Genomic DNA, 24,811 nt, shown 5'->3' on the forward strand with positions numbered 1-24,811 from the left:
ATGTTGCATGCACTTTAAAGCTAAACGTCACTAATATAATTAGAATTTTTTTTTGTCCTACCCATAACACATTTTGTGGATGAAGTTTAGCCAACGAGCACTTACATAGATTCCGGTATGGTAGTGGTTAATTGTTTCAGGCAGACACAACTGGGCATTGCAGAATCAGTTTGCTCTGCTTTTGATACACATTGGGATGGGTTAAATGCTTCAGGGTGAAACTAACATATGGAAGAAGTCTTTAATTCATTCATCCCTCTGCCTGAAGCAACTCCTGTGGGTTTCATATGCTGTGAATCAGCCCCACTTGTAGATAACTAAACACATTTAGAAAAGGAGGCACAAAGGTAGCCCTGAAGTGGCTTGGACATCTGTTACCAGAGCACAGAAGGGTAACTTGATCAGTCAGTTAATAGCTCATCCTTTCTTTTTCTCGGTTTCCTACTTAGCTGTGTTGCATTGTAAACGCTTAGCCTGGAAAGAGAGCAGCACTGTTTCCAATCGTTCTTTTCTTTTCACAAATTCAGTAAATGGTCAAAAGACAGAATCATGTCAGGCAACCAAAGGTACATTCCATACCTCCTTAGCATCCTAGGGAGCTGGAGGGAGAGGTTGAAGTTCAAGTTCTCACTGAGAAACGTAGAGGAAGTTAAGTGTCAAGACAAATTCCATCCTGCTGGTCTGTTGTGGTAAGTGGGTAACCAATGAGCCTTTGAAATTGACTCAGCAACGTCCTCCCTGTTTTCAGAGAAGTGGATATTTTGCTTATTTAGAATGGAGGGTTAGAAGTGTCAAGCTGGTCTTCATTGGAGGGAGTCAGAGTCATTGATTTCAAAGTCTTCTCTTACTCACTGCCCACTTGAGAATTAAAAGTATGAATGATGCCTTTGATATTTTTGTCCGTAGCTCTGTACATGTTTACGGCTGAAAAATAAGAAAGATCTACTAAGAAGAGCCATAAGGGACAGAAGCGAAATTGTGATTGCATTTAATGGCACTTGACTGGAGAACTTCCAAATGCCCAATTCTTGTCCTGCCTATCACTCCTCAACCCTTGACATTACCCAGGGAGCTGCATACAGAAAGACTGATAACAAATGGGAAACAAAGCAACACTTTATTATTATCTTTCAGAGCTTGATAAGGCTGGGTTAGAGCACATGGTTTACTCTTAAGGCCGAAGAAGGACCTCCTGCTCTCCTCCCCAATATACCTCAGGCTTCACCTCAAACTTTGGACTAACACTACTGTGTCAGCCACATGGCAGGAAACTAAAGCAATGATGCTTTGCTGAGGTAGACAAAGATGGCTAGGCCCTGAGGGATCCCTGGTTCTGCTGACAATTCCAACCCATGGAGTGAAAGCAGAAGTGCAAGAGAGGATCACCATGCACACATGGTCTATTTACTGTACTCTGCCCATTAGCAAACAGGGCCAACCAATATTTTATAACTGACCAAGCATAATGGCAAATTATGCTCCCTTAAGAGACATGGGGGAGCTAGAAAGAGAGACAACATGAAAGTAGGTGAAGAAACAGAAGCATTCCTTTCCTAATAAAACATTCACCCTCTCCCCACAAAAATGTTCTATTTGAAACCCCCTACAGAGAAGCTTATGAAATAGAGGTGGCTTCTTTAGTAAAACCTAAAATACATAGTGTTAGAAAGCAGATAAAATAAGGAGTATTTAATTATGGGAGAATGTTTCACTTCTCAAAAAATATGATTCTGTAGAAAGAAAATTTGATTTTCTGTGGCCCCACTTTTTCAAGCAGACACTTTTGTAACCCTGGGTCCCCAGCACAGACTACAGAGCTAAATATAAAATTAATTAAAATGTTTTTGAGATTATCCTGATTATAAATTTAACCGAAAGTGTAAACTAAAGAAAACGGATCCAAAAGTACAAACGCATTTGTGGGAATGGCATTAACCCAAGGAAAATGATCCAGGAAAATTAGAGATGGGAGTGGTTCCCAGAAGCCAGTACGGGAGAACCACAGCACTGTAAAATCAGTACATTTGGGCCAATTCTCATTGAGTGCCTGAGGGAATAACCCTAGAGATGGTGGTCACACTCTACTGGTCCACGAGCTCAGGGCATCTATCAACACATCTGAGCCGGCCCAGCAGAACTTTATAAGGCTGCTGACCCAAACATACAAAGGAGGTTAATAGCATTTCTAGCAAAGGTGGCCACTCCCAGAGTCTTCCAATGCTGAGGGAGGAATGCCTGTGCTGGGCAATTTGCAAGTTCAGAAAGCCGATGCACCCAGACTTGCTGACTTTTTATTAACTTTTTATAACTGCAAACATACTTTGCATTAAGAAACACCAAAACTCTGACAAAGAGGACCTTTTCTGCGAGGTAGAAAAGTTAGACGTTGTAAATCACCACTTTATCAAGAAGAAACTGATCCCTCATGTTGGACTCTACATCTGAACGCACAGTCTTGGTTGCATATGGTAAATTTTAACTGTTATTGAATAGACTTCTGAATGGGTCTCTGCATCTTGTTTGCATTCTGCATTATCTATGTCAGCTCTTTCAGGTTTTCATCCATCCAGCCTGTGTATTTGTGATAACTAGGGACATCCTGTGCCATGTAAGGGGAGATTTCTTTCCAAAACTGTCATTGAATTGCTCCACATCAGCGAGGAAAGCCTCCTTGTAGGCAGTATGTATATGTGTGTGTCTTCAATCAAGACACACTCTTTTCAACAAGAAATTAAAATCTGGGTAATGAGCTCACAAAATCTATACATACTTAACAACATCTCTCAATCTAAGAATGTTTCTGATCTCTTTCTGGAGCACTTCATTTGACCCTGTCACATAAATCACCTCTGAATTTGGTAGGAACGTAATGGTTTTTCAGTCTTTGCAGTATCAATACCAGAAGCATGTCTAGGTCAACTTCCTATCATAAATCTCCTCAGATCAGTGGGAGAATTTGCCCTCGCATTTTGGACTGGAGAAATCTGGGTCTCCAGCGTGTTAGCAGGCTCTTATGCTTCTCATGTATATCTCCTGCTCAATGAATGAAGGGTCAGTGACTTCAGGAGATCCTCCCCAGAGGAGATGTGGTTATTCCCTAGTGGGATTACCAACGTATTTGGCTAAAGCAGTTTGAAAACTACTCTTGTAAATCTGATGATCATTTGGTTTGTTTTTAAGAATTCAGATGGTACTGTGCAAATAAGAGAGGCAGAGGGAGAGAACTATTTATGTATTCCATTAATTCATTCAGCCAATATTTCTTAAGTGCCCTGATGTTCACAGGACTACTTACATCAGCGAGTAATAGAGTGAGAGAGGCTGGACTGCAAAGTAGAGCACATGATCTGGGATGTATGAGTCACTACTTTCTCCGATCACTTGGAAAATTACTGTGCTCTGCTGCCAAAGCATAACCACATTCCTGGACAGGGAAGAATGCTAACGCTTCCAATGCTGAAGTGTTTGAGCAGCCTGTTTCTGGCGACAGCCTTTTGCTTTGTGCATAGGTAGCCTGGTTGAACTGTAGGAAGAGTCTGAAATGTAGACTAGAAACAGCACAAAGGAAATCTGCCAATCTTGGAAGCAAGGAGACATGGGAAAGACCTTGAGAAATCACTGAGTTCCATGCCTCACGGCAAATCTACATTTATTATAGATGAGAAAAACCTTATTATTGATTTTTCCTTAAACAATTCAGGTAGGATGTATTGTGTTCTTTAAAATTCAGTTTCAGAAATAAGTGCAACGATTAAATTTACTATTAACTGCTTTCTCCTTCTTTCCTTTAGATTCCTTTGAAGAAAAAATATTTTAAAAAACCAAGTCGTTTATGAGATTCTCAGATTCTCATTAAAAGATGCTAAAAATGACCGAACTCTGGCTTTACTAAGGGAACGTTATTATATATTCATTATTTTTCCTGCCTTGGAGATTAAAATGGTTTCTCTATTCCTGTAGCATCCTCTTCCTTACAGATTTATAAACTGGACCTGCTTCAACTTTCTTGTCTTTGAAGACTATTTCTTTTGAAATAAGAACTAATAACTTTCCATTTCAAATAAAACAAATAAAGGAGCCTATGAAAACTGCCATCACTTGGATTTGGATCGTAGGCCTCCAGTGAACTTCAGAGAAAAGCAAAAGACCTCTAAAGAGATTCAAGAGTATGGGGGGGGGTTTAGGGGGGAGCAATGATAAAATTCTTGAAATTCTCCAAAACTATAAACGCCATTAGCTTTACTATAAAATCCCTCAAATTAATGTGTTCCTAATTTTAGCACTAAATGAGGCTGGTGTGCTGAGTAGAACTATTTGCATAATGATGACAAAAATCAAAGTTTGAAGGAAGCAAAATTGACTCGTCTTAAACTTAAATTCTAATTCCTGAGCAGCTTCTGACTAATGAGATTGAACAAGTCAGAAGTGTCTTCGCCCTCTTCTTCATAGTGGAAAAGGGATTACGTAAGGACTTTGGAGGAAACTGCCAATATACATCCATGGTTTCTCAAACTTTTCTTCCAAGTAGCCACATTGGGCGGGGAGGATGAATATATGCTCCCAGTAGCTCTGAGAGTTTAACCTGAAGTTGCAGGCTGCAAACAAAGTTTTTCGAAGTTTCCCATTTTTCTCTTTAACATTTATATGTATTTTGAACTATATGCCATAAAACACTCATCTCTCTTTACAAGTGTAAATGCCTTAGATTACTGGCTAATTAGAATCACGTTATCCCCATATTAGTTAGGCTATAGGCTAAGCTGCTGTAGTAAAAAGATCCCAAATACAGTTACTCAAACAAGATCTTTTATTTTTCACATAACAGTCTGGAGGTAGCAGATTGTCAAGGACATATTGGCAGCACCGGTCCATGAGGACATTTAGGGACGCAGCTTCTTTCCATCTTGTTGCTTCCTATCCCTTAAAGCATTATCCTTGTCTGCTCAGTCAAAGCTGATTCGGCTCCAAATCTGTTTCAGTCACGGAAAGAGGAAAGAAAAGTGGAGATGAATTCTCCACTCACAGTTCATTGGTAAGACCTAGTCACATGGCTGCAGTAGCTGCAGAGGATGGAAAATATAATTTGCAATCGGATGGCTACGTAGCTGGCAAAAATTAAAGTAATAGTGATGCTACAGAAATACATACCACATCCATCTTATGGATTTACGTATCCCTTACCAACTGCTATATTCCTCTAGGGCTGCCCCAGGGAAACACAGTATAAGGCATGAGACTGCAAATGTTTCCTATAAAGAGCCAGGTAGCAAATGTTTTAGTTTTTCTCAGTCATATGCTCTCTCTTACAACTATTCAACTCTGCTGTTGTAGTGCAAAGGCAGCCAGAGACGGTATGTAAATGAAAAAGCATGGCTGTTGTTTTAGTTATCTATTACAGCATAATAAATTACCATAAATTTAGAAGTCTAAGTCAACACATATTTATCATCTCACAAGTACTGAGCGTTGGGAGTCTGGGTCCTTCATATAGGCTCTCACAAGGCTGCAATCATGGTCAGTTGGACTGTGCTCTCATCTGGTGGCTTAACTGGGAAAGAATCCGCTTCTAAACTCACTCAAGTTGTTTGCAGATTTATTTCCTTGTGGTTGTAGGGCTTAGGCCTCGGGCCTCAGCTTCTTGCTAGCTATTCAACTCCTAGTGGTCACCCGCAGTTCCTTGCCATGTTGTTCTGTCCATAGCCCCTCTTAGAAGGCAGCTTGCTTCTTCAAAGCCAAGAAGGGAGAAAGTCTCTAGAGTGAGTTGGGTAGCTCAACAGAATTTTACATAATGTAACAATCAAGGGAGTAACATCCCATTATCTTTGCCATATTCAATTGGTTAGAAGCAAGTAACAGGTGCTACCCACACTCTAGGGGAGAGGATTATACCTAGTTGTGAATACCAAAAGGCAGGGATGATTGGGAGTCTGTCCACCATAAGTGTGTTCCAATAAAACTTTATAAAAACAGGTGGTGCACTGACTTAGGCCCACAGGGCATAGTTTGCTGACCCCGGGTAAAATGAATAAGGTGTAGAAGACACTGTTTAAGTTAAGGAGAGATTGAAAGTCATTGTCTAGAGGAAACGTTACATTTCTCAGAACCAGAAGAACTATACAGAAAGATCATCATAGGAAAAAAAATTCTGATTCTAGTCCCTTCCATAATACACCTATTACCTTATTTTGTTGATAAAAAATTGAGCGGGATAGATTGGTATTATGTTCGAATCCAGGGATCATAAGAGTCATTATTGGAACTCCAAGTAAATTCAACGTGAAAGGGCTTCATAGCAAGCTTTCTGCAATTTTGACTTTAATTCAAACCTTATGTGGAACAATTTCAACAGAAAGCCTGGTCATTTTCTTAGTGATTATGAAAATGACAGCTAACACTTATTATGTGATTATAGCAAACCAGGAATTATGCTAAATGTTTAACATGAATTATCTCATTTTATCTTCATGACACTCCCATGTTATTTAGATTATTATTCCCATTACAAAGATGAAAATATTGAGCTTTAGCAAATTAAGTAACACAAAAAGTAGTAGAACTAGGATATGATTTTTAGTTTGTCCTGAGAGCCCAGACACTTAAATTTTATTTGAAGTGAAATGGGCTTTGAAGGGTTTTAGGCAAGGAGATGGTGTAATTAATATGATTAATGTTTCAAAAATAAGAGCTGTGTGTGAAAAGTGAACTGCAGGGAGGCTAGAGTGGAAGCAGGGTAGTCCAGGGTAAAGATGATGGTCGCTTAGAAAAGGCAGTGTCCTAAGGACATACTGGCAAGATATTTTGGTGGTAGAAGTGACAGGACTACCTCTCTGACTGTAATGCACTCTTCTATCCCCTTCTTCACTACACTCTAGCCACAGCGATCTTGAGTTCCTGAACTGCACTAGGCCTTGGCCAATCTCTGGCTCGTCGCATGGCCCATTCTTTGTCTAGAATGCACTTTGTTCTATTCTGCTATTGCTTCATTCTTACTCATCCTACAGGACTCAGCTCAAATCTCACTTCCTCAGAGAATCTTTCCTTGATGCTCCATTCTAAGTTTGGTCCCATCTGTTATTTTCTCTTAATAGAATCCAATTATTTTTCATCCCATACTTGTTCACAATTTATTACATTTTGCTTGTTTTTTTAATTGACTATCTAACACGTTACGCTTCAAGAAGCCAGGAACTATATTTATTTTGCTCATCACTGTTAACACATTACCTGGTGTACATAGTTCCTGGCATCATAGGCACTCACTGAATATTTGTTGAGGAAATAAATGTCTGACTTCAATGCCCTTATACTTATATACTGTACTATCTGCTCTCACATTTGCTGATTTTGGAAGAGATTTTCCTCTTCAGTCCCTCTGGAGTTATCAACATGACATATCCCAAGTAATCAGTGATGCTCCAGGCTCCAACCTACTCTCACCCTACACTCTTCCCAAAACCCGATCCCAGGTTAAAGACAATGTTGAGAATGAAATGTACAGTGGGAGGAAGGGGCTGATGAAATTGGCTCGAGATGGGTGAATTCTCATTTACTGTTGGTGAGAGTATAGGTTGATATGAACCTCTGGGGAAACAATTCATCAATGTGCAAAAATGGCCTTAAAATAAATGTAAATAGGGGCTGGCTTGGTGACACAGTGGTTAAGTTCGTGAGCTCCACTTCAGCAGCCTGGGGTTCACAGGTTTAGATCCCAGGCATAGACCCACACACTATTCATCAAGCCATGCTGCGGTGGCATCCCACATACAAAATGGAGGAGGATTGGCACAGATGTTAGCTCAGGGCCAATTTTCCTCACCAAAAAATAAAAATAAAATAAAATAAATGTAAGTAAATAAAAACATACACAAAGAGGGGTGTGTGTGTGTGTTTGTATTTATATAAGATGTCTGAAATGATATAAACCAAATGTTCCTAAGTTTAGGTAGATACTTCTGGGGAATGAGATGGCAAAACAGAGGAATCTTTTTTTTTAACCATTATTTTTATAATAAAATCCCATTAAAATAAAAATAGGAAATAAATATTCATACTTTTGACATAATAATCTCACTTCTAGGAATCTATACTAATAAAATAACAAGAGACGTAGTTTAGAGTTTATACCTAATGATATTCACCAGTGAGTTCTTTAGCATGTTAAAAAGCAGGTAATAATCTAAATGTCTAACAACAGATTGGATAACTAAATAAAATGCAATTCATTCAAGTGATGGACTATTTAATACACATTAAAATTACATTTTAGACAATAAGGACATGAAAATGCTCATGTTATAATGTTATATAAGCAAAGCAAAGCAAAGCAAAGAATGAATCTGTATTTACGGCATTACACCAATTTGTTAGGAAAGAAAGGCAAAAAAGAGAAAAAAAGATATATGAATAAAAAAAAAACTTCAATAAAATCTACCAAATGTCATTAATGGCCATTTCTGGATGAGATTCTATAATTTTAGGTTACTTCTTCATGATTTTTTTGTATTTTCCTAATTAAAAATAATATAGTTTTTAATCAGAGAATTGCAGATATTATTTGTTGTAGCTATTTTGTACATTGGTTCCTTTCTAATAAGTAATTCTATTTTTATTCAACCCTCAAGTCAAGCACTCATACAAGAAATATTTATTTGCTAAGATAGTAGGTTCCAGTACCCACTTATCCCCCCACTCATCTTATCTCTATGAGTAAGTAACATGCATTTAATACTCTCTGGGGATGATATTTTCTTTGACTTGCATATCATAACAATGATGCTGCCTTAAGGAAGACTTGCAATTAAATATATTTCAGGAATAATTATGTTCTTAGTTGGAATTAGACCTTCTACTTGGCCTTTCTTCAATGCCTTTGGTCAGACTTTCATGAAATAGACTAACAGAAAACTACCACATTTTTTGTATAGGTTTAGACATACTCTTAGAGAGTATAAAACCAGCTCTTTTAGGGGGCATAAACGAACTACTAATAGAAAATTTCATTTTGAACTATCACATTTAATTTAGACAACTACATTGGGAGTGAAGTTGGCCATTAAACAATGAAAACTTCTACATATCTATATGCTCACTGTCAGGAAGGCCTAACAAATTCAACTTGAGATGATCTATGTTTTTCTGTACATAAGGAGAAGACTGAAAGAATATTTACCAAAATGTTTATAGTATTCAAGTAGTTGCCTCTGAGGACTGGCAGAACAGAGCATAAAAAAATAAGAGAGATCCCACAAGCCACATATAGAAATAAATCTGATTATATTATAAACATGTCTTCCAGATATCCTATCAATAGAAGTCTGAATTTATAAACTTTTCAAATCAATCAACTATGGACAACAACTATAATAGTTACTTTGCCAAATAATCCAAACTCCCAATTCTTCTAAGTCACAACATATAAGCACACATATAAATGAGTAAAGGCATACATTCCATATATTGAACATTTATTTGGGAGACATTTAACACTTGTATTACTCACATACCTCATATAAGGAACGTGATTTAATTTCAATGGCTCTGTTTGTTTAACTATAGGACATTTCTGAAATCAAACTCCTTCATGTGAATAGTCATGTTTGAATCAATACATCTCTCTCTCTCATTTTCTCCCCCTCTTCCCCTCTCCCCTTCTCCTCCTTTCTCCCAATGTCCCTCTCTCCCTCCCTCTCTGGAAACAATGTAGGACAGATATTTCATTCATTAAAAAATGGAACTGAAATTATTTTTTCTTACAGGTAATAATATTCATATTTATATAAATTCATAGCATAAAATATTTTGCACTTCAGTTCAACTAATTTTAAGACATAAAAATGTTATTGACTGAAATTAACATATTTACAGAAAGAGAATGTAAAAAATATCTGTTTTGAAATTTTAAGGATAGCACTCATTACAACCATTTTTATTCATGATCTGAATCTGTCTCCCACAATACGAAGTGGATCATTATTAATCTGCAGTACAAAGAAAAGCATACAAAAACCTGGATTGTTATTAAATCGTTAAACTGAGACAGAAAATTAAAGTGCACAGAGAAGCTCACACTGGAATTAACTGATATACTACTAGCTCTATTTTAAATTTTTTTCCTACATTTTTTCTCAAGCAAAATATACTCATTATATTCAAGGAAAAATACCATAATGCATTTGATTGCATGTGGCTGCTTTCTTACTTTTTATTAATATAATTACTGAAGTTCTGTATTCTAAGGTACACATTATACTTTGTATCCATGGACCCTCCTTGATACATAAAGGTGTCATCAAGTATGTAAAAAATAAACAGGTCAGGAAATAGAACAAAAATAGGACAGTAAAAACAATACAGTATTCACTTTTGTTTCCTTTAATGCAAAAGTGTTAACAATTGCTTTCTGTTGGCTTATGGAACTAGAGAATATATATTAGAACCTTGGTACTCAGAACAATGATTTCCCATGGCTATTATTTGTCTAAGAAGCAATAAGCCATATAATTTACAAGAAGAAAGCTACTGAATCCTTCAGAAGACACAAGCTGGCAGTCTATCTTCAATGCAAAATAACAAGGTGGCAGGAGTGTGATGAAGAAACCAGTCTTTGAGAACATCATGTAAGGGAATCCAGCTGTGCTTGTATGGTCTCTAGCTATTTACAAAGGGAAAAAAAAAGAGAAAGTTGGTGAAGGGAGAGAAAGTCACATGAATTGTTGTTTAGAAACACGCAAATAGAAGGGAAAGAATGGCACTGGCAACTATGCTTATTAAATCCATTCACATAGCAATAAAAATACCACTTACAAAATTTTTCTTTTTATGTGAAGATATTAGAATTCATGCTTGCTATCTAAGTTTTCAAATTGTAAAGGAGGATTTCTAAACACTACTGTTTTAAATATACCCAGCTGTTTCACTTTAAATGATCTCTACATAAGATTTGGGGGGTTGGGGGGTGGTAGTGCATTTTCCTGGATTACAAAATCAGTATTTGGAAAGAAACATGAAATATGCCCAAAGAGAAATCTTTAAAGGCCTGACATCTTCCTTTTCCCTTGGGCCCAGAAATTAAAATGTTTAACATTACCTATATCTGAAGTGCCAGCGTGGCTAGGTACCACACGGTTCATTACTTAGTGCTTTATATTAAACCAACAATCTTACTGCTTTAATTAGAACTATTTCTATTTTGTTCTTGATTTAGTTTGTCAGATTCTCTTCATCTCGGCAATGGTTCCTACTGTGAAATATTAAGGTGTTTACAAGGAGAGTTTAAAGAATTTAGCTCCATAATATGGCATTCAAAAATAAGAATTCGTATGAGAGAATTATGTTAAGTGAAATAAGCCAGAAAGAGAAAGATAATCTGTGTATGACTCCACTCATATGAGGAATTTAAAACTATGGACCAAGAACAGTTTAGTGGATACCAGGGGAAAGGTGGGGTGGGGGGTGGGCACAAAGGGTGAAGTGGTGCACCTACAACATGACTGACAAACATTAATGTACAATTGAAATTTCACAAGATTGTAACCTATCAATAACTCAATAAAAAAAAATAAGAATTCGTAAAAATGAAGGAAACATTATTTAAAAACCCACATATCAGGAATTATTTTAAAAATACAGACCTTGTTATAGAAATCAAACAACTCCTTGTGACTGAATTCCACAAGAACTTTCTCCAGGCTCTGTAAGGAAGAAAAAGAAAGAAAGAAAAAATTGTTATATACAACTTACATTGCATTTTTCTCCTCTCCAGTCAGCCCCAGAATATGCCATATTATTCTCTGAGGGGTTTTGAAAAAAATACTTACCTGCCCTACTCAACCCCACTGTTCCTAGAACTCACAAATGCACTTAATAACACTCCTCTTTAGCAGAAGGTTTCAACTCTATAGGGACATCTGTTCTTTAAGTTGACTCCACAAAGGTTAATAAAATATATGCCAGCAAGAGAACAATTTCATTACCTATTTTTTTTGAGACAGAGATAATAGATGAGATTATATTTCATCTCTCTCAGCAGTCCATTTGAAATCTAGTAAATACCATTACACAAAGACACTGGAGGCGGCATATCTGATTGAACTCATCCAGCCATTAATGCCGCACATCAGCACAGCTGCTGCCTCCAAGTATTAATTTAACAGTTATGATCTTAACATGCTGAGATTGTTACCTTTTTTAATGTACAGACTCAGCAAAAGTTAACAATTAACATAACAGCTTCAGAGCTAGGACCTAAACACGCTCCTTCATTTCACCTCCCATCCGATAGAGAAATCTTTGTGGATGCTACAAATGCTAAGTGGTATTTTGTATGTATGCATGATGGTGTAGGAAAGTGCAACATTAACCCAACCCACCCTGACTGGCTTTTGGTTGATTTTGTAAACTGAGGCAACAACTAGTTTCTGAAGATTGTTCAGATATGTTTATTTTATTCAACACACCTTTGGGGAGTGAAAGTTAATGAGGAGAGAATGCCAAGAATGTGCTACCTGCTCTGACCACACTGTTATGCTCACCTGACATCAAATAAGCACCATGAACTGAAGAAGTGGGAAACTGCTGCAAACAGACATTGACTCATGTATTTAACTGCCTGTGGTTATTTCCAACATTCTAGTAATTCTAGTTCGCAGTTTTTATGTTTACTTTTTTCCTGTTTTATTTGTTTTAATGATTTCCATTACAAAGACAACATTTTCAAAACAAGTTATCTCCAGCTAACTCCAGGAGAGTCAATGGGGCTATGTTCAGAAATGACACCTCTCTTTTCATGAAGCCTGAACACAAAGGATCCAATTCTACACGCCTTCCTTTTCTCTCATCCACCCACCTAAGTATTTAAGCTTTAAAATGAATGAAGAAGCATATCTGCTTCAAAGCCTCATCCTTTAGGAATGTCAGAAAACTAGAAATTTTTCAAACTGTATTAGAAAAATTAGTTGGCTAATTGGCATATATCATTAGACCACCACAGGCCGAATCAGTATTATCTGGCAGTGCTATATTTCCTCATATTTCCTCCCAGCCGTTAAAGGGAGATGATGGGCCTAGGTTTAGCCTAAAGAAAAACAAGGCAAGTTCATTACTTTTCCCCCAAACCAAAAGTTAGGAGGGATTGAAGACTGAATCAGCACGTGCACAACTAATTTGCTGTACCCCTAGAGGTAGCAGCCAAGCTTTGCTTTGCTCTGTTTCAAGGTAGTTTTTCCTAAAAAGTTACAATGAGGAAAGAAAAAGAAGGTAACTTTGAAAACATACTTCTTAAAATAACAATAGCTAAAATAATTTGTGTGTGTGCATGAGTGTATGTATAAATATAGATAGGTGTATATATTTTTTATATATACATATAGAAATTTAGTGTCTTGCCTTCTTGAAATACTTAGCCCCAAGAAGGAAAAATGGTGATACCTGAGATAAAATATGCCTATGTGTGGCATAATCAATGGTAGCTATTATTATCATTTCCTGTTCAATCCACGACTTAGAGAAGATCATGAGACTATGGGAGAATATGGGAATGGTTTTAAGTGTTTCATGTCTATGTGTAGAGAGATTATCCTTAGAATTTGAGAATCTATGTTTACCCAAGGGATGGCCAAAGGCAGTTGTTTTTTAGGAGGGTAAGGTTGGAGCTTAGACGTGTAGGATAAAAAGGAAAGTGGGGCTGGGCAAGGCGCCCACACCCCACATTGTCATGTTCTGCCATGGAACCCCACAGAGTCTAAGAATTTTAAATTCAGATCTGGGCTTCCAGGATAATACAAAGGTATCTTATCAAGAAAGAAGTACAGAACACGTTTTATTTAACAGTTTGGTAACTTTATTTACGATTTTAACTTTAGACATATGGTCCATGGCCTCCAATTTTACCCTTGCTTCAGGTCCCACAAATATTAGGAGTGGGCCTGATCAAAATTCTTACTGGGACCATAGCATTTTTAGGAGGACACACTCTTAGCTTTCTTTAAGAATATAACTAGGAAGGTATATTCAGATTCACTTGTCAAACCAGAATCCTCTCTCTAACTTCACTGTTTACTCTTCAGAAAATCTATGTAAGGTGCTAGCCATTAAGGAAGCATGTTTTCAAACAACTTCTCTTCAGTTTAATGTCTGGACACAAATCAACGGCAGTCCAGACCCAACAAGGATGTAAGAAAAGCATTAAGTTTAATGAGAGTTCAATTATGAGTATTTCAGGGGTGCTTCTGTTTGGATTGTCTAGCTCTACATACATCTTAGTTTATTTTATATACTTCTGGCCTTTGACTCAACTCCTGGTCCATTAGTATCTTTGTTAAGGGAAGAGGAGAAAAAAATAAAATGAAATTCAAACCTACCATCTCAGCTATCAGCAGCAACTCTAACAATAGGCTTTCTGGAGGAAGAGGTAGAAAAATCTGGCTAAAGTAGTTTTATAGGCTGAATTTGACAATGGATTTAATTTATCCATGTGCTTCCTGTTTATTACTGTCAATAGATAATGAGGCTTGATTATTTAGTCGTAATTTTTTTCCCAAAGAGTCAGAAAGATAGTCTGGATAATAAAATGTAGCCTATTATGTCATACTAAATAAGAGGGGAAATATCTTAGAGGCATAAAACTACAGTCTCAAGTCATCAAAATGCATTGTCATCTTGTCAGTTATATATCAAAGCTATTTTAAACTTGAACTACATAATTCTAATCACTCAGTGAAACGAAATAAGTATATATTTCTAATACATATGTGTATGTATTTTTAATATATATGCATATATTTTTTTACATATACACACACACTGTAGATAGTACTGTACTTTACTTTTTACATAGTCAAGTGCTTAGGAAAAAAGTTTATGAGAACATACATACCTATTCTTCTAGTAATCAGGTACAAAGGATATTTTTATATAAGGAAAACTGTATTTTAAGTTAAAAAATTTTTAAAGAAATTGATAATTCTAACAGAGAGTTTATATTGTCTTCCCAAGAAATATAATGACTAGAGAAATAATACAAATTATTTCTAGGAGGGCTTTTTGTTGCTTGTTTAACAGGAGTAGCAGTGGATACTGCTATTATCCAGGACAACTCATGGGAAACATTTACTAGATTTGGTAAAAAATAAAGTCAATTTAATGATAGCTATCTAGGCCAAGATATTGTTATACATACCCTTCCACATAAATGAAGAATATTTTAAACATAAAAATGAAGTCAGTAAATAAGACATTGTTTTGCTTTATTTTGCTTTGCTGTTGTTACTGTTTTGTTGGAGGCAGAGAGGGTGGTTGATTTGTACTAAGTCCTCCCCACTATCGCATGGTCCCTCTTGAGACAGAAGTACCTATATGTGTGATGTTTTGGAGGCTACTGCAAACAATATCTGCTCATGTGAGAATAAAGCAGGAAAACACTGTTCTTAGTCTTTTATTCTTGGTTCTACACAATCTTTCTTAATCTTTCTATTTTTTTTCGCCATAAGACTCCCCCAAAATCTCTGCTCCAACCAAACTGGTGTATTCACTGTCTCCCAAATATCCCACACTTTCCTGCTTGTTTTTGCTCACGTGGCCTCCTATTCCCAAGGTAGACTGTAGTTCTAAATGGGTAAGGTAAAACAAAAAGGCTAAAGGAAAATTTAAGTGAATACCTCCATAACCTTGGGGTATATAAAGATTCCTTTAAAAAGTCATGAAAATACATAACTATATAATCTTTAGTTAGCAAATAAGTTGTTAGTAAATATACTAACCATAAAGAAAATGATTGATAAATCAGAATATATTAAAATTCAGAACTTTCATTCATCGAAACATATCATCAAAAGGTTGAAAAGATTAGCCAGAGAGACTCATATCCAGAATACATGAAAAATCCTACAAGTCAATAAAAAAAGAGATAAAACTCAGTTTAAAACTGGACAAGAACATATATCAAATCACTATGTTGTACACTTAAAACGAACATGACGTTATGTCAATTATATCTCAATAATTAAAAAAAAGCCACCTGGGTGGCAGTGTTTGGCTGGGGAGGAGGAGGAAACTATTAAGAGATTCTTATGATGCTAGATTAGATTGTCAGAAGGGACTCCAGCTAATGTGAATGATCTGAAAGCCTGGCTGGTGGTGGAATGTAAGGGGGTGGGGGAGGAACTAACAATTAGTGACAACCTTTCTCTTGGTAGGTTTCCCAGCAGTTTCCCCAGCTGAGAGGGGTGGGTCCAGGTTGCCCAAGAGTGCCCTGGATTGACAGGCTTGCTGTGATTAAAAAAAAAAAAAAAACCACAAGAGACTTGAACAGGAACTTCACAGAAGAGGATGTCCAAACAGCCAAAAACATATGAAAATATATTAGTAACCATACTGCTGGAAGGGATGGAAATTTGTATAACTACTCTGGAAACTTGTTGGTATTATTTACTAAAGCTAAATATATGTACACCCTATGACCAAGATATTCACTCCTAAGTATTAATAATTTGCTCAATAGAAATGTACACATTTACCATTTGCACCATGAGACAGGTACAAGAACAGTGATAGCATCATTATTCAAAAGAACCAAAAACCAGAAGTAACCAAAATATCTTTCAACAGAAGAATATATAAATAAATTGTAGTATAGTAATATAATAGAATGTTCTACAGATGTGAAAATAAACTATAGTTAAATACAACATCACGCATTACTCTCACAAATGTAATGTTTAATATCAGAGGCAGGCACAGAAGAACAATACTGATTGATTTTGTTTACATGAAAATTTAAAAAAACAACAACAAAAAGGATTCTAGAGGGGCCGGCTCTTGGCATAGTGGTTGGGTTCACACGCTTTGCTTCAGCCACCCAGGGTTCACAGGTTTGGATCCTGGGTGTGGACTTACACACTGCTCATCAAGCCAGGCTGTGGCAGCGTCCCACATACAAAATAGAGGAAGAATGGCACAGATGTCAGCTCAGGGACAATCTTCCTCACCAAAAAAAGGTTTTAGAGACAAACGCTTAGGTGGTAAACTACAAAGTAAAGCGACAAAGATATTACCAGAAGTATCAGAGTAGTGATCACCTCTGGGTGACTGGCAAGAGGAGGTAGTAATTGGGAGGAGGCATAAAAGAGGCTTCTGAGGTAATGGCAATAATTCATCTCTTGATCTTGGTGGTTGGTAAAAGGGTGTTCTTTTTTTGACAAATCATTGTGCTCTTTTTCTGTATGTGTGTTATATTTCCCCCCCAAAAAGGGAAAAAAAAGATGGTATTGTTATGTGTGAAATTCCTTTATTCATTTTTACTCACTAAATATGTATTAAATGCCTGCGAGGCTTGTTCTAGGCACTATGTATACAGGAATGAGCAACAGAGACAACTTCCAGTTGAAGAAGATAGACAATAAACAAGATACGTAATAATAATGATCATCATCATCATTATAATTCACATACATACATGTAGAAATGTTTGTTGGTGATAAATGCTAGGAAAAAAATAAAGCAGGGATAGGGAATTTGTGTTTATGGGAATGGGTGGAGATTTAAGACAAGGTGGTCAGGGAAGGTCTCACTGAGATCGTGACATCTGACTTAAGATTTTGAAGAAGTGAGGGAGTAAAAAAGACAATCCTCAGAATGGGAGAAAATATTTGAGAATCATCATCTAATAAGAGTATAATACCCAGAATATATAAAGTACTTCTATAATTCAATAACAAAAAGACAAACACAATTTAAAAACAGGCAAAGGGCTAGAAGAGGCATTTCTCCCAAGAAGATATATAAATGGCAAGTAAGCACATGAAAGATGATCAACATCATTAGTCATTAGGGAAATACAAATCAAAACCACAATGAGGTATCATTTCATACCTAATAGGAAGGGTGTAATTTTTTTAAATGCAGGAAAAAACAAGTGTTGGTGAGGGTATGGAGAAACTGGAATCCTCATACATTGCTAGTGGGAATGTAAAATGGTATAGCAGCTGCGGAAAACATTGATAGTTTCTGAGAAAGTTAATCACAGAATTACCACATCACCCAGCAATTACACTCCAGAGTATACACCAAAAAGAAGTGAAAATAGGAACTCAAACAGACACTTGTACACCAATGTTTATAGCACCTTTTCAATAGCTATTTAAGGCAATATGTTGACATTACAGCAGTTAAAATTTTGATGAAAAAAGAGGGTAGAGGAAGTAAGACCATAAGGAATATAGAGACGCTACTCAGAGTAGCGCATCTTGTACTCCTCCATCAACCATCAGTTTAGGCCCTGTTATGTGCTGAATTGTGTCTCCTCAAAATTCATAAGTTGAAATCCTAATACCTGGTACCTCAAAATGCAACTGTATTTGGAGATAGGGTCTTTCAAGAGGTAATTACGGTAAAATTAGGTCATGTGGGTGGGCCCTCATCCAATATGACTGGTGGCCTTATAAGAAGAGGAGATTAGGACATCAACACACAAAGGAGACCATATGAAGACACTGGAGGAAGACGGCTATCTACAAGCCAAGGAGAAAAGCCTTAGAAAAAACCAATCCTGTCGACACCTTGATCTCAAACTTGCTAGCCTCCAGAACCGTGAGGAAATAAATTTCTGTTATTTAAGTCACCCAGTCTATGGTACTTTGTCATGGCAGCCCTAGTAAAATAACATAGGTCCTATCATCTCTTCTGGGATGGACAGAAGAGAAGATTTTAACAGCAATGGAAAGCCATTGGGGGGTTTTAAGTATAAGAATGATATAATTATATTTATATATTAACAACTCATTTTGGCTTTTATTTGTAAATGGATTAGAGTTGGCCCAACTGGATGTGGAGAAACCAGTTAGGAGCCTACTGCATTAGTCCAGGCAAAAGATAGTGACTTGATCTAATGTGATGGCAACAGTGACAGAAAAAAGTAAAAAAACTTGAGATACGGTTTGGAGGTAGAAGAGAACACTTTGTGACAGATTTGAGATGAAGAGGGAGATGAAGGAACAGAAGGAGTCAAGAAGGCCTCTCAGGTTGCTGGTAGGAAAAACTAAATGGATGCAACTGAGATAGGAGACTCCAGAGGAGCAGATTTGAAGAAAGGGAGAAGCAACAGTCCGGTTTCAGACATCATTAGCTTGATATGTTTGTGAGATTCCCCTGAAAATATATGAAATAAGTCTGGTAAGCCAGAAAAGAGCTTTAGGTAAGAGATATATTTTGGAGTTACGGATACACTGATATTTAAAACTGGACGAGATTGCTCAGGAAAAGAAAGCAGTATGAGAAGAGAGGGCAGGCTGGGGCTGAACCCTACAGAATTCCAATATTTGGGGTAGGTGTGTGTTCCATAAATGATGAGTATCACCAGGTTCACAAATGTTCCCTGTACGGTATGTGGAAACGCATGGTGGGCATTTATCACCTGAATCAAAATAATTTAGTACGTTAGTTTACAGGCAATAAAACTGGGTGGCTTATTTTTAAATATGCCTTCAATCTTCCATTTTCCAGGAAAACCCATTAAAGTCACTAATATTGTTAACTAAACATACACAGACTAGAAGATTTACTCTCTTTCTTCTGCCTTACACATATAAGATTACAACCAAGAATCTATTTAGGAAATTCATTACTTATGTTGTCTAAGCTGGTCTCATTCATTAATACCAAACTTAGACTTTCCACATCCTATCTGAAAACACTGCAAAGTGAAAGTGAAAGTGCAAAGATTAACATTCTGCCAATTTCTCAAAAAAGAAGAAAGATGTATTTGTTCACCCATTCCTTTTTATTTTTAATTTGTAATCCTGTCTATGAGTACCTGGATAATGTTGCACATACCCATTAGCAAAATTCCCATGGAAATAGAATTTAGTAAGGTCTTCAGAGAGGTCTAACTTGATGAAAGCTGACAGTAAAAATATCCTTTGCTTTCCCATTAGGTAGGTATTAGGAACATGTATACATTTCCAAGAGAAAAATGCATTAGCCTCTTCACAAATTATGCAAGCAGAAATATCCTCTAAATAATATAGACATAAACTAGATAAGAATTAAACCAAATTTACATTGCTTAGTTTTTAGACTCAAGTTGGATATCAGAATTAGACATGATACAATTATCTTTTCACCTAGAAAATCAGGAGTGGAGGATCCCAGTAAAAGAAAAACTACTAATCTCTTGTCCTAGTTAAATCTAAAAATACTCTGCTATGTACTTAAAGAGGAAGTTTTCTCCTTTTCAGTTACAGAAATGAAGGAAAGAGATAAAATTTAAGTAATATTTCAAGTTCTACTGAATGGGTTTATAAAAGAAAAATTATTAGTAACCATTTACTAAATAAATACATCTATAGATTATATTCTCTACAACTATAACTATATGCAGTTATAGATCATTGTAAACATATTCCAGTATGTCTATTATTATTTGTTGACTATCTTCACTATTACTGTTCATAAAACTAGGGATATAATTTAAGCTTCTATTATAGACTGAAAAACCATGCAACTCTACTCATACATACAAACATTAGCCATTTCTGTCACCTATAATATTCAGTCATTCAATAAACATTTAAAGAATACTGACACAGAGATGAATACGCCATGGGAAGCAGAATACTCTTGACCAGAGAAAGGCCCTTTTCCAGGTAGACAGGTCGCCCTTTACAGCTAAACTCCCAACTACAGGAAGAATGTACATGGGACAGCGAGGGAGGAAGGGATCTTCTGCCCATCTGTCAGATCAAAGGAATCAATTTTGGCAACTGAAGGGGTAACAGATGCTACAACGAGCTCTGATTCAGACAGTACCAGCTTGAGAAGATGCAAGCAAAAGCATTCGAGGTAGAGGGAAACCAAATTTCCACTTTTCTGTGAAGCAGCTTGACTATATGATCTCCCAAAGTTCTTTTCAATTCTGTGACTTGAGGATGCTGAAAGGCACACCCATATAATCAAAGTAAACTGATAAACTGGGGTAGATAGAGAACCACAAACTGTCAGTAAGAAAGAGATTTAGCAATAACCTAGTTCAACCCTCTTTTTTTAATAGATGAGGAAACTGGTCTCACAAAGTTAAACTAACTCATGAAGTGTACAGTCGTGGGACTAGTCATTGTTCTTTCCACTGCATCACGGTGACTCAGGATAAAATAGCACTTTCACCTGCATACCAAGCTAATTTATAGAAAAAACTTTTCCCTATGAATTTGCACAATTACTGCCCTTCTCTAACTCATTCTACACAGAAATACATAAAAGCTTTGCTGAGGGTAAACAGTTTGATAAATATGGCTGATGAGGTGCCAAGCTGTCTTAAGTAATAGAGGTATAATGTAAGGTTAAAGTCTTCAATTTCTCAAAAATTTTCAGAAAAAAATATAAGCAACTCTCTTTGTCTTGCCTATACTAATTTAAAAAAAAAGAAACACCGTGAAAATTTCACAAAAGTTAACATAATACCATTGTCATATTTAAAATTCTAATTCCAAACAAAAATGTACTAGCCCAATGAATATACTACATCATACAGAAACAGAGCAAGAGAAATGATCACTTTCACCTGAATATGGAGCTGATTTCTGCTGCTCCCTCAAGCCCTGTGATTCCAAAGGCTCTTCATTAAAATACTGCCAACTCCAGCAGGCTCCAAAACCTCATGGGCATGGCTTTGCTGTTTGCGGAGGGCAGTGGGCAAACTGAAAACCCTGAGCTTATATCAAAGTTTGATAAAGTTATAAAAGGACAACTGCAACAAAAACATGGAATATAAGCCACAAAAGGCATTTTCCCAGGGTTAAATCAACCAACTATAACTTTTATTTTTTGAATCTTTGAAAAGTACAGTTTGACAAATATTTACCTATTTAAGAATATAGGCAGTACATAAACAACAAAAGCAAATTTCAAGCTTATTAACATGGCATTCAAGACTTCCAAAATCTGGCCCATGACGCCTCCTACAGCCTCATCTCTTAGCATCTTCTTAATGCACGGCATGCACCAGCAGTACCAATAATATTCTGCATACTGGCCTTTGGGTCTTTGTTCATGCTGTTCCCTGTGTTCTCCCAGTAGTGCTCTCAATTGCTCTTGCGTGTGCATGTACACACACACGTGCACAGACACCAGCTGTTTCACTTGGCTAGATCCTTTAATACTCAGTTGAGTTGACATCATAGCACCCTATGTGTATCTCCATCATTGCCATTCCCTACTACACTGCATGGAATTACCCACCCTTGTACCACAGATGGTAGGCTCTTCAAGGGTAAGGCCTATACTTTACTTTGTAGCCCAAAAGCCTAGTATAGTACCTAATCACAGTACTTAATATATGTTTACTGAGCTTAATTTTAAGAAAAGGAGGTTGCTAAATATAAATGTGCCCCCCCCACAGGGGAAAAAGTACTATATATGAAAAGTATCAGAATAAATGGATTTTGTCTAAATGATGACAAAGTTTCCAATTATTCTACAGAATTTGCCCCAATGACGAAAGCAGTCTTGTAGGTCTCACAACTCTCATTACTCAGTAAATATGTGGGATAAATAACATAGTAATTAAACTCTAACTATTGAGTCCCTAGTTAGCTTAAAAAACGGCTTCTGCCACTTGAAGGTTACTGCTTCAAGTTGGCGAAAGCAGAAGATTTGAGGTTTTGTAAATATGTAGCTAAAAACACAATAGTTTGGGTTGTCAACATAACAATAAACCATTTTTGGCCAGAAACCTTTACTCAATATAAAAATTGTGTAAAAGCGCACATGACACATTATCACTGAATGCGTCATCAGAGGCATCTACTCCAGCTATTAGTACCCATAACCCATCATCTGTATATACCCTTTTCATTCCGGCTAAAATATTATTTTATTCTTGTGTAGACGAAACAATATGTTTGGCAGTCACATCATCGCCATATTTTCTGTCCTCTCAAAACTTAACATGAGCAGATTACAAACTTGGAGTCAATAAAAATGCATCGCCTATAGTACTCATTAACTGTAATTTATTATGTGTATGCTGATATGTCATCATGATTTTCAGCTTTGGTACTGAAATATTTAGCTATGGTTGCTGAATATAATCAGAAAGATAAGAGGTTTTGAATATGATTACACGAAGCTCCTTAAATATAGTGAGAAATTATGTTAAGAAGAGTACTGACAGCTAAAAAATAGAGCCTTTTTCTGTAATAAATATTATAGATGATGTTATCTTTTTTGGGAAAATTATACTTTATTCTAATTATAAGTACTTATCTGATTACTGAAGCATTATTATTACAGATTCAGAATAGCTGCATTACCTAACTTCTCAAAACATGCGTTAGTATCCTAGCTGAGGGATTCCCGGTAAACTACAGACAGCAGATTGAAATCATATTATGTTTGCAGTGTGTATTTTTAAAGACCGTGAGCTCAATGCCCAAATTTGGGGTTGTCCCTTGTTCATAACATGACTTTATTATATTCTTAGAAATTTGGATGATGTGAGCATACTTTGAAGAGCTACTATATATTTTGCATCCTAAATTAAATAACCTAATGTAATTCACAGTGTTAAGAAAAAGGTAATTAAAAACATATGTTGGTTTAATTTCTTTCTAGCTTGTGCTATCAGGTCAGTCTTCAAGGAAAAGAGGACCAATATGTGCATCTAAATGAGTATTAATTTCACAATTTAGTTAGAATTTACTCTTCTCAACAGCTAATTAGCTCCTCTGTTTCAGCAAAATAAAAAGGGTGAGTTCAGCATTTGCTTCATCATGTGAAGGGCACTGATCTCATAAGAGGCACCTAAAAATCCATTGTTAACCTGCAGCATAACAATAAGAAATCCCCTATTTCACCCTCAAAACGTGTGGACCCAAAGTTCTAAAGACAAGCAGGTACAATAACTAATTTGATTATGGGGCTAACTTAGGGTAGTAACTTAATTAAGGCAGTAACTTAACAGAAGAAATTGTTAACTTGTAATCATGTTGTTCCATTACAAATTTTTAACTTTTTATGGTGACATATGAAGACTGAGCTCATTTTTCCATCCACATTAGTTTTCTGCTAACCTAATTACCTGATGACAATTTGCAAAATCCTCTTGGAATCATCAAATGAACTAATAACACATATTTTATAAATGAAATAGTTCTAACGAGTTGATATTTTTCCATAATCCTAAGCATATCTGGAGCTCATAAACAAGGTTTTCGTTTTACATTTAAAATACAGAGTCTGGGGCCAGCACTGCTGGCCTAGTGGTTAAGTTTGGTGCACTCTGCTTTGGCAGCCTGGGTTTGGTTCCAGGTGCAGAACTACACCACTTGTCTGTCAGTGGCCATGCTGTGGTGGCTGCGCATGTCAAAAAAGGGGAAGATTGGCAGTGGATGTCTGCTCAGGGCAAATCTTCCTCAGCAAAATAAAAAAATAAAATAAAACAAAACAAAATAAAATAAAATACAGTGGCTGGGGCATACTACTATTAATTCAACACAGATAGTACCGGGGGATAAATTCAGTTTGTTCTATGGTACTTGAGTAAATGGTTGAGCAGGAGTTTTATTTTTTATTTAGGGAAAATAATAACATTGAAAAATTTAACAGCTTATGGAGATAATCATACACCATCCAACTCACCCATTTAAAATGTATAATTCAATGGTTTTTAGCATATTCACAGAGTTGTACGACTATCACCACAGTTAATCTTAGAGCATTTTCATCACCCCAAAAAGAAACTCCATACCCTTTAGCTATCATCCACCAGCCCTCCTAACCCCTTGCCCCACTTGCAGTCCCAGGTAACCAGCAATCTACTTTC

General features: G+C 36.5%; 1 protein-coding gene across 2 annotated transcripts in view; it reads right to left on the reverse strand.

The window, feature by feature from the left end:
- Nucleotides 1-8,222: 8,222 nt before the first annotated feature.
- COMMD10 (COMM domain containing 10) overlaps nt 8,223-24,811 on the reverse strand; it is a 170,577-nt gene continuing 153,988 nt past the window's right edge. Inside the window, exons 6-7 of one of the 2 annotated variants that reach the window (XM_014841703.3) lie at nt 11,631-11,690; nt 8,223-10,651 (exon numbers count right to left, since the gene is read on the reverse strand). In XM_014841703.3, coding sequence (XP_014697189.1) covers nt 10,613-10,651; nt 11,631-11,690 — 99 coding nt within the window. In that variant the 3' untranslated portion in view covers nt 8,223-10,612. The remainder of the gene's footprint in view (nt 10,652-11,630; nt 11,691-24,811) is intronic. The other variant, XM_044780132.2, reaches the window with a different exon arrangement.

The sequence above is a fragment of the Equus asinus genome, chromosome 9, assembly GCF_041296235.1.
Source record: "Equus asinus isolate D_3611 breed Donkey chromosome 9, EquAss-T2T_v2, whole genome shotgun sequence".
Taxonomy (NCBI): domain Eukaryota; kingdom Metazoa; phylum Chordata; class Mammalia; order Perissodactyla; family Equidae; genus Equus; species Equus asinus.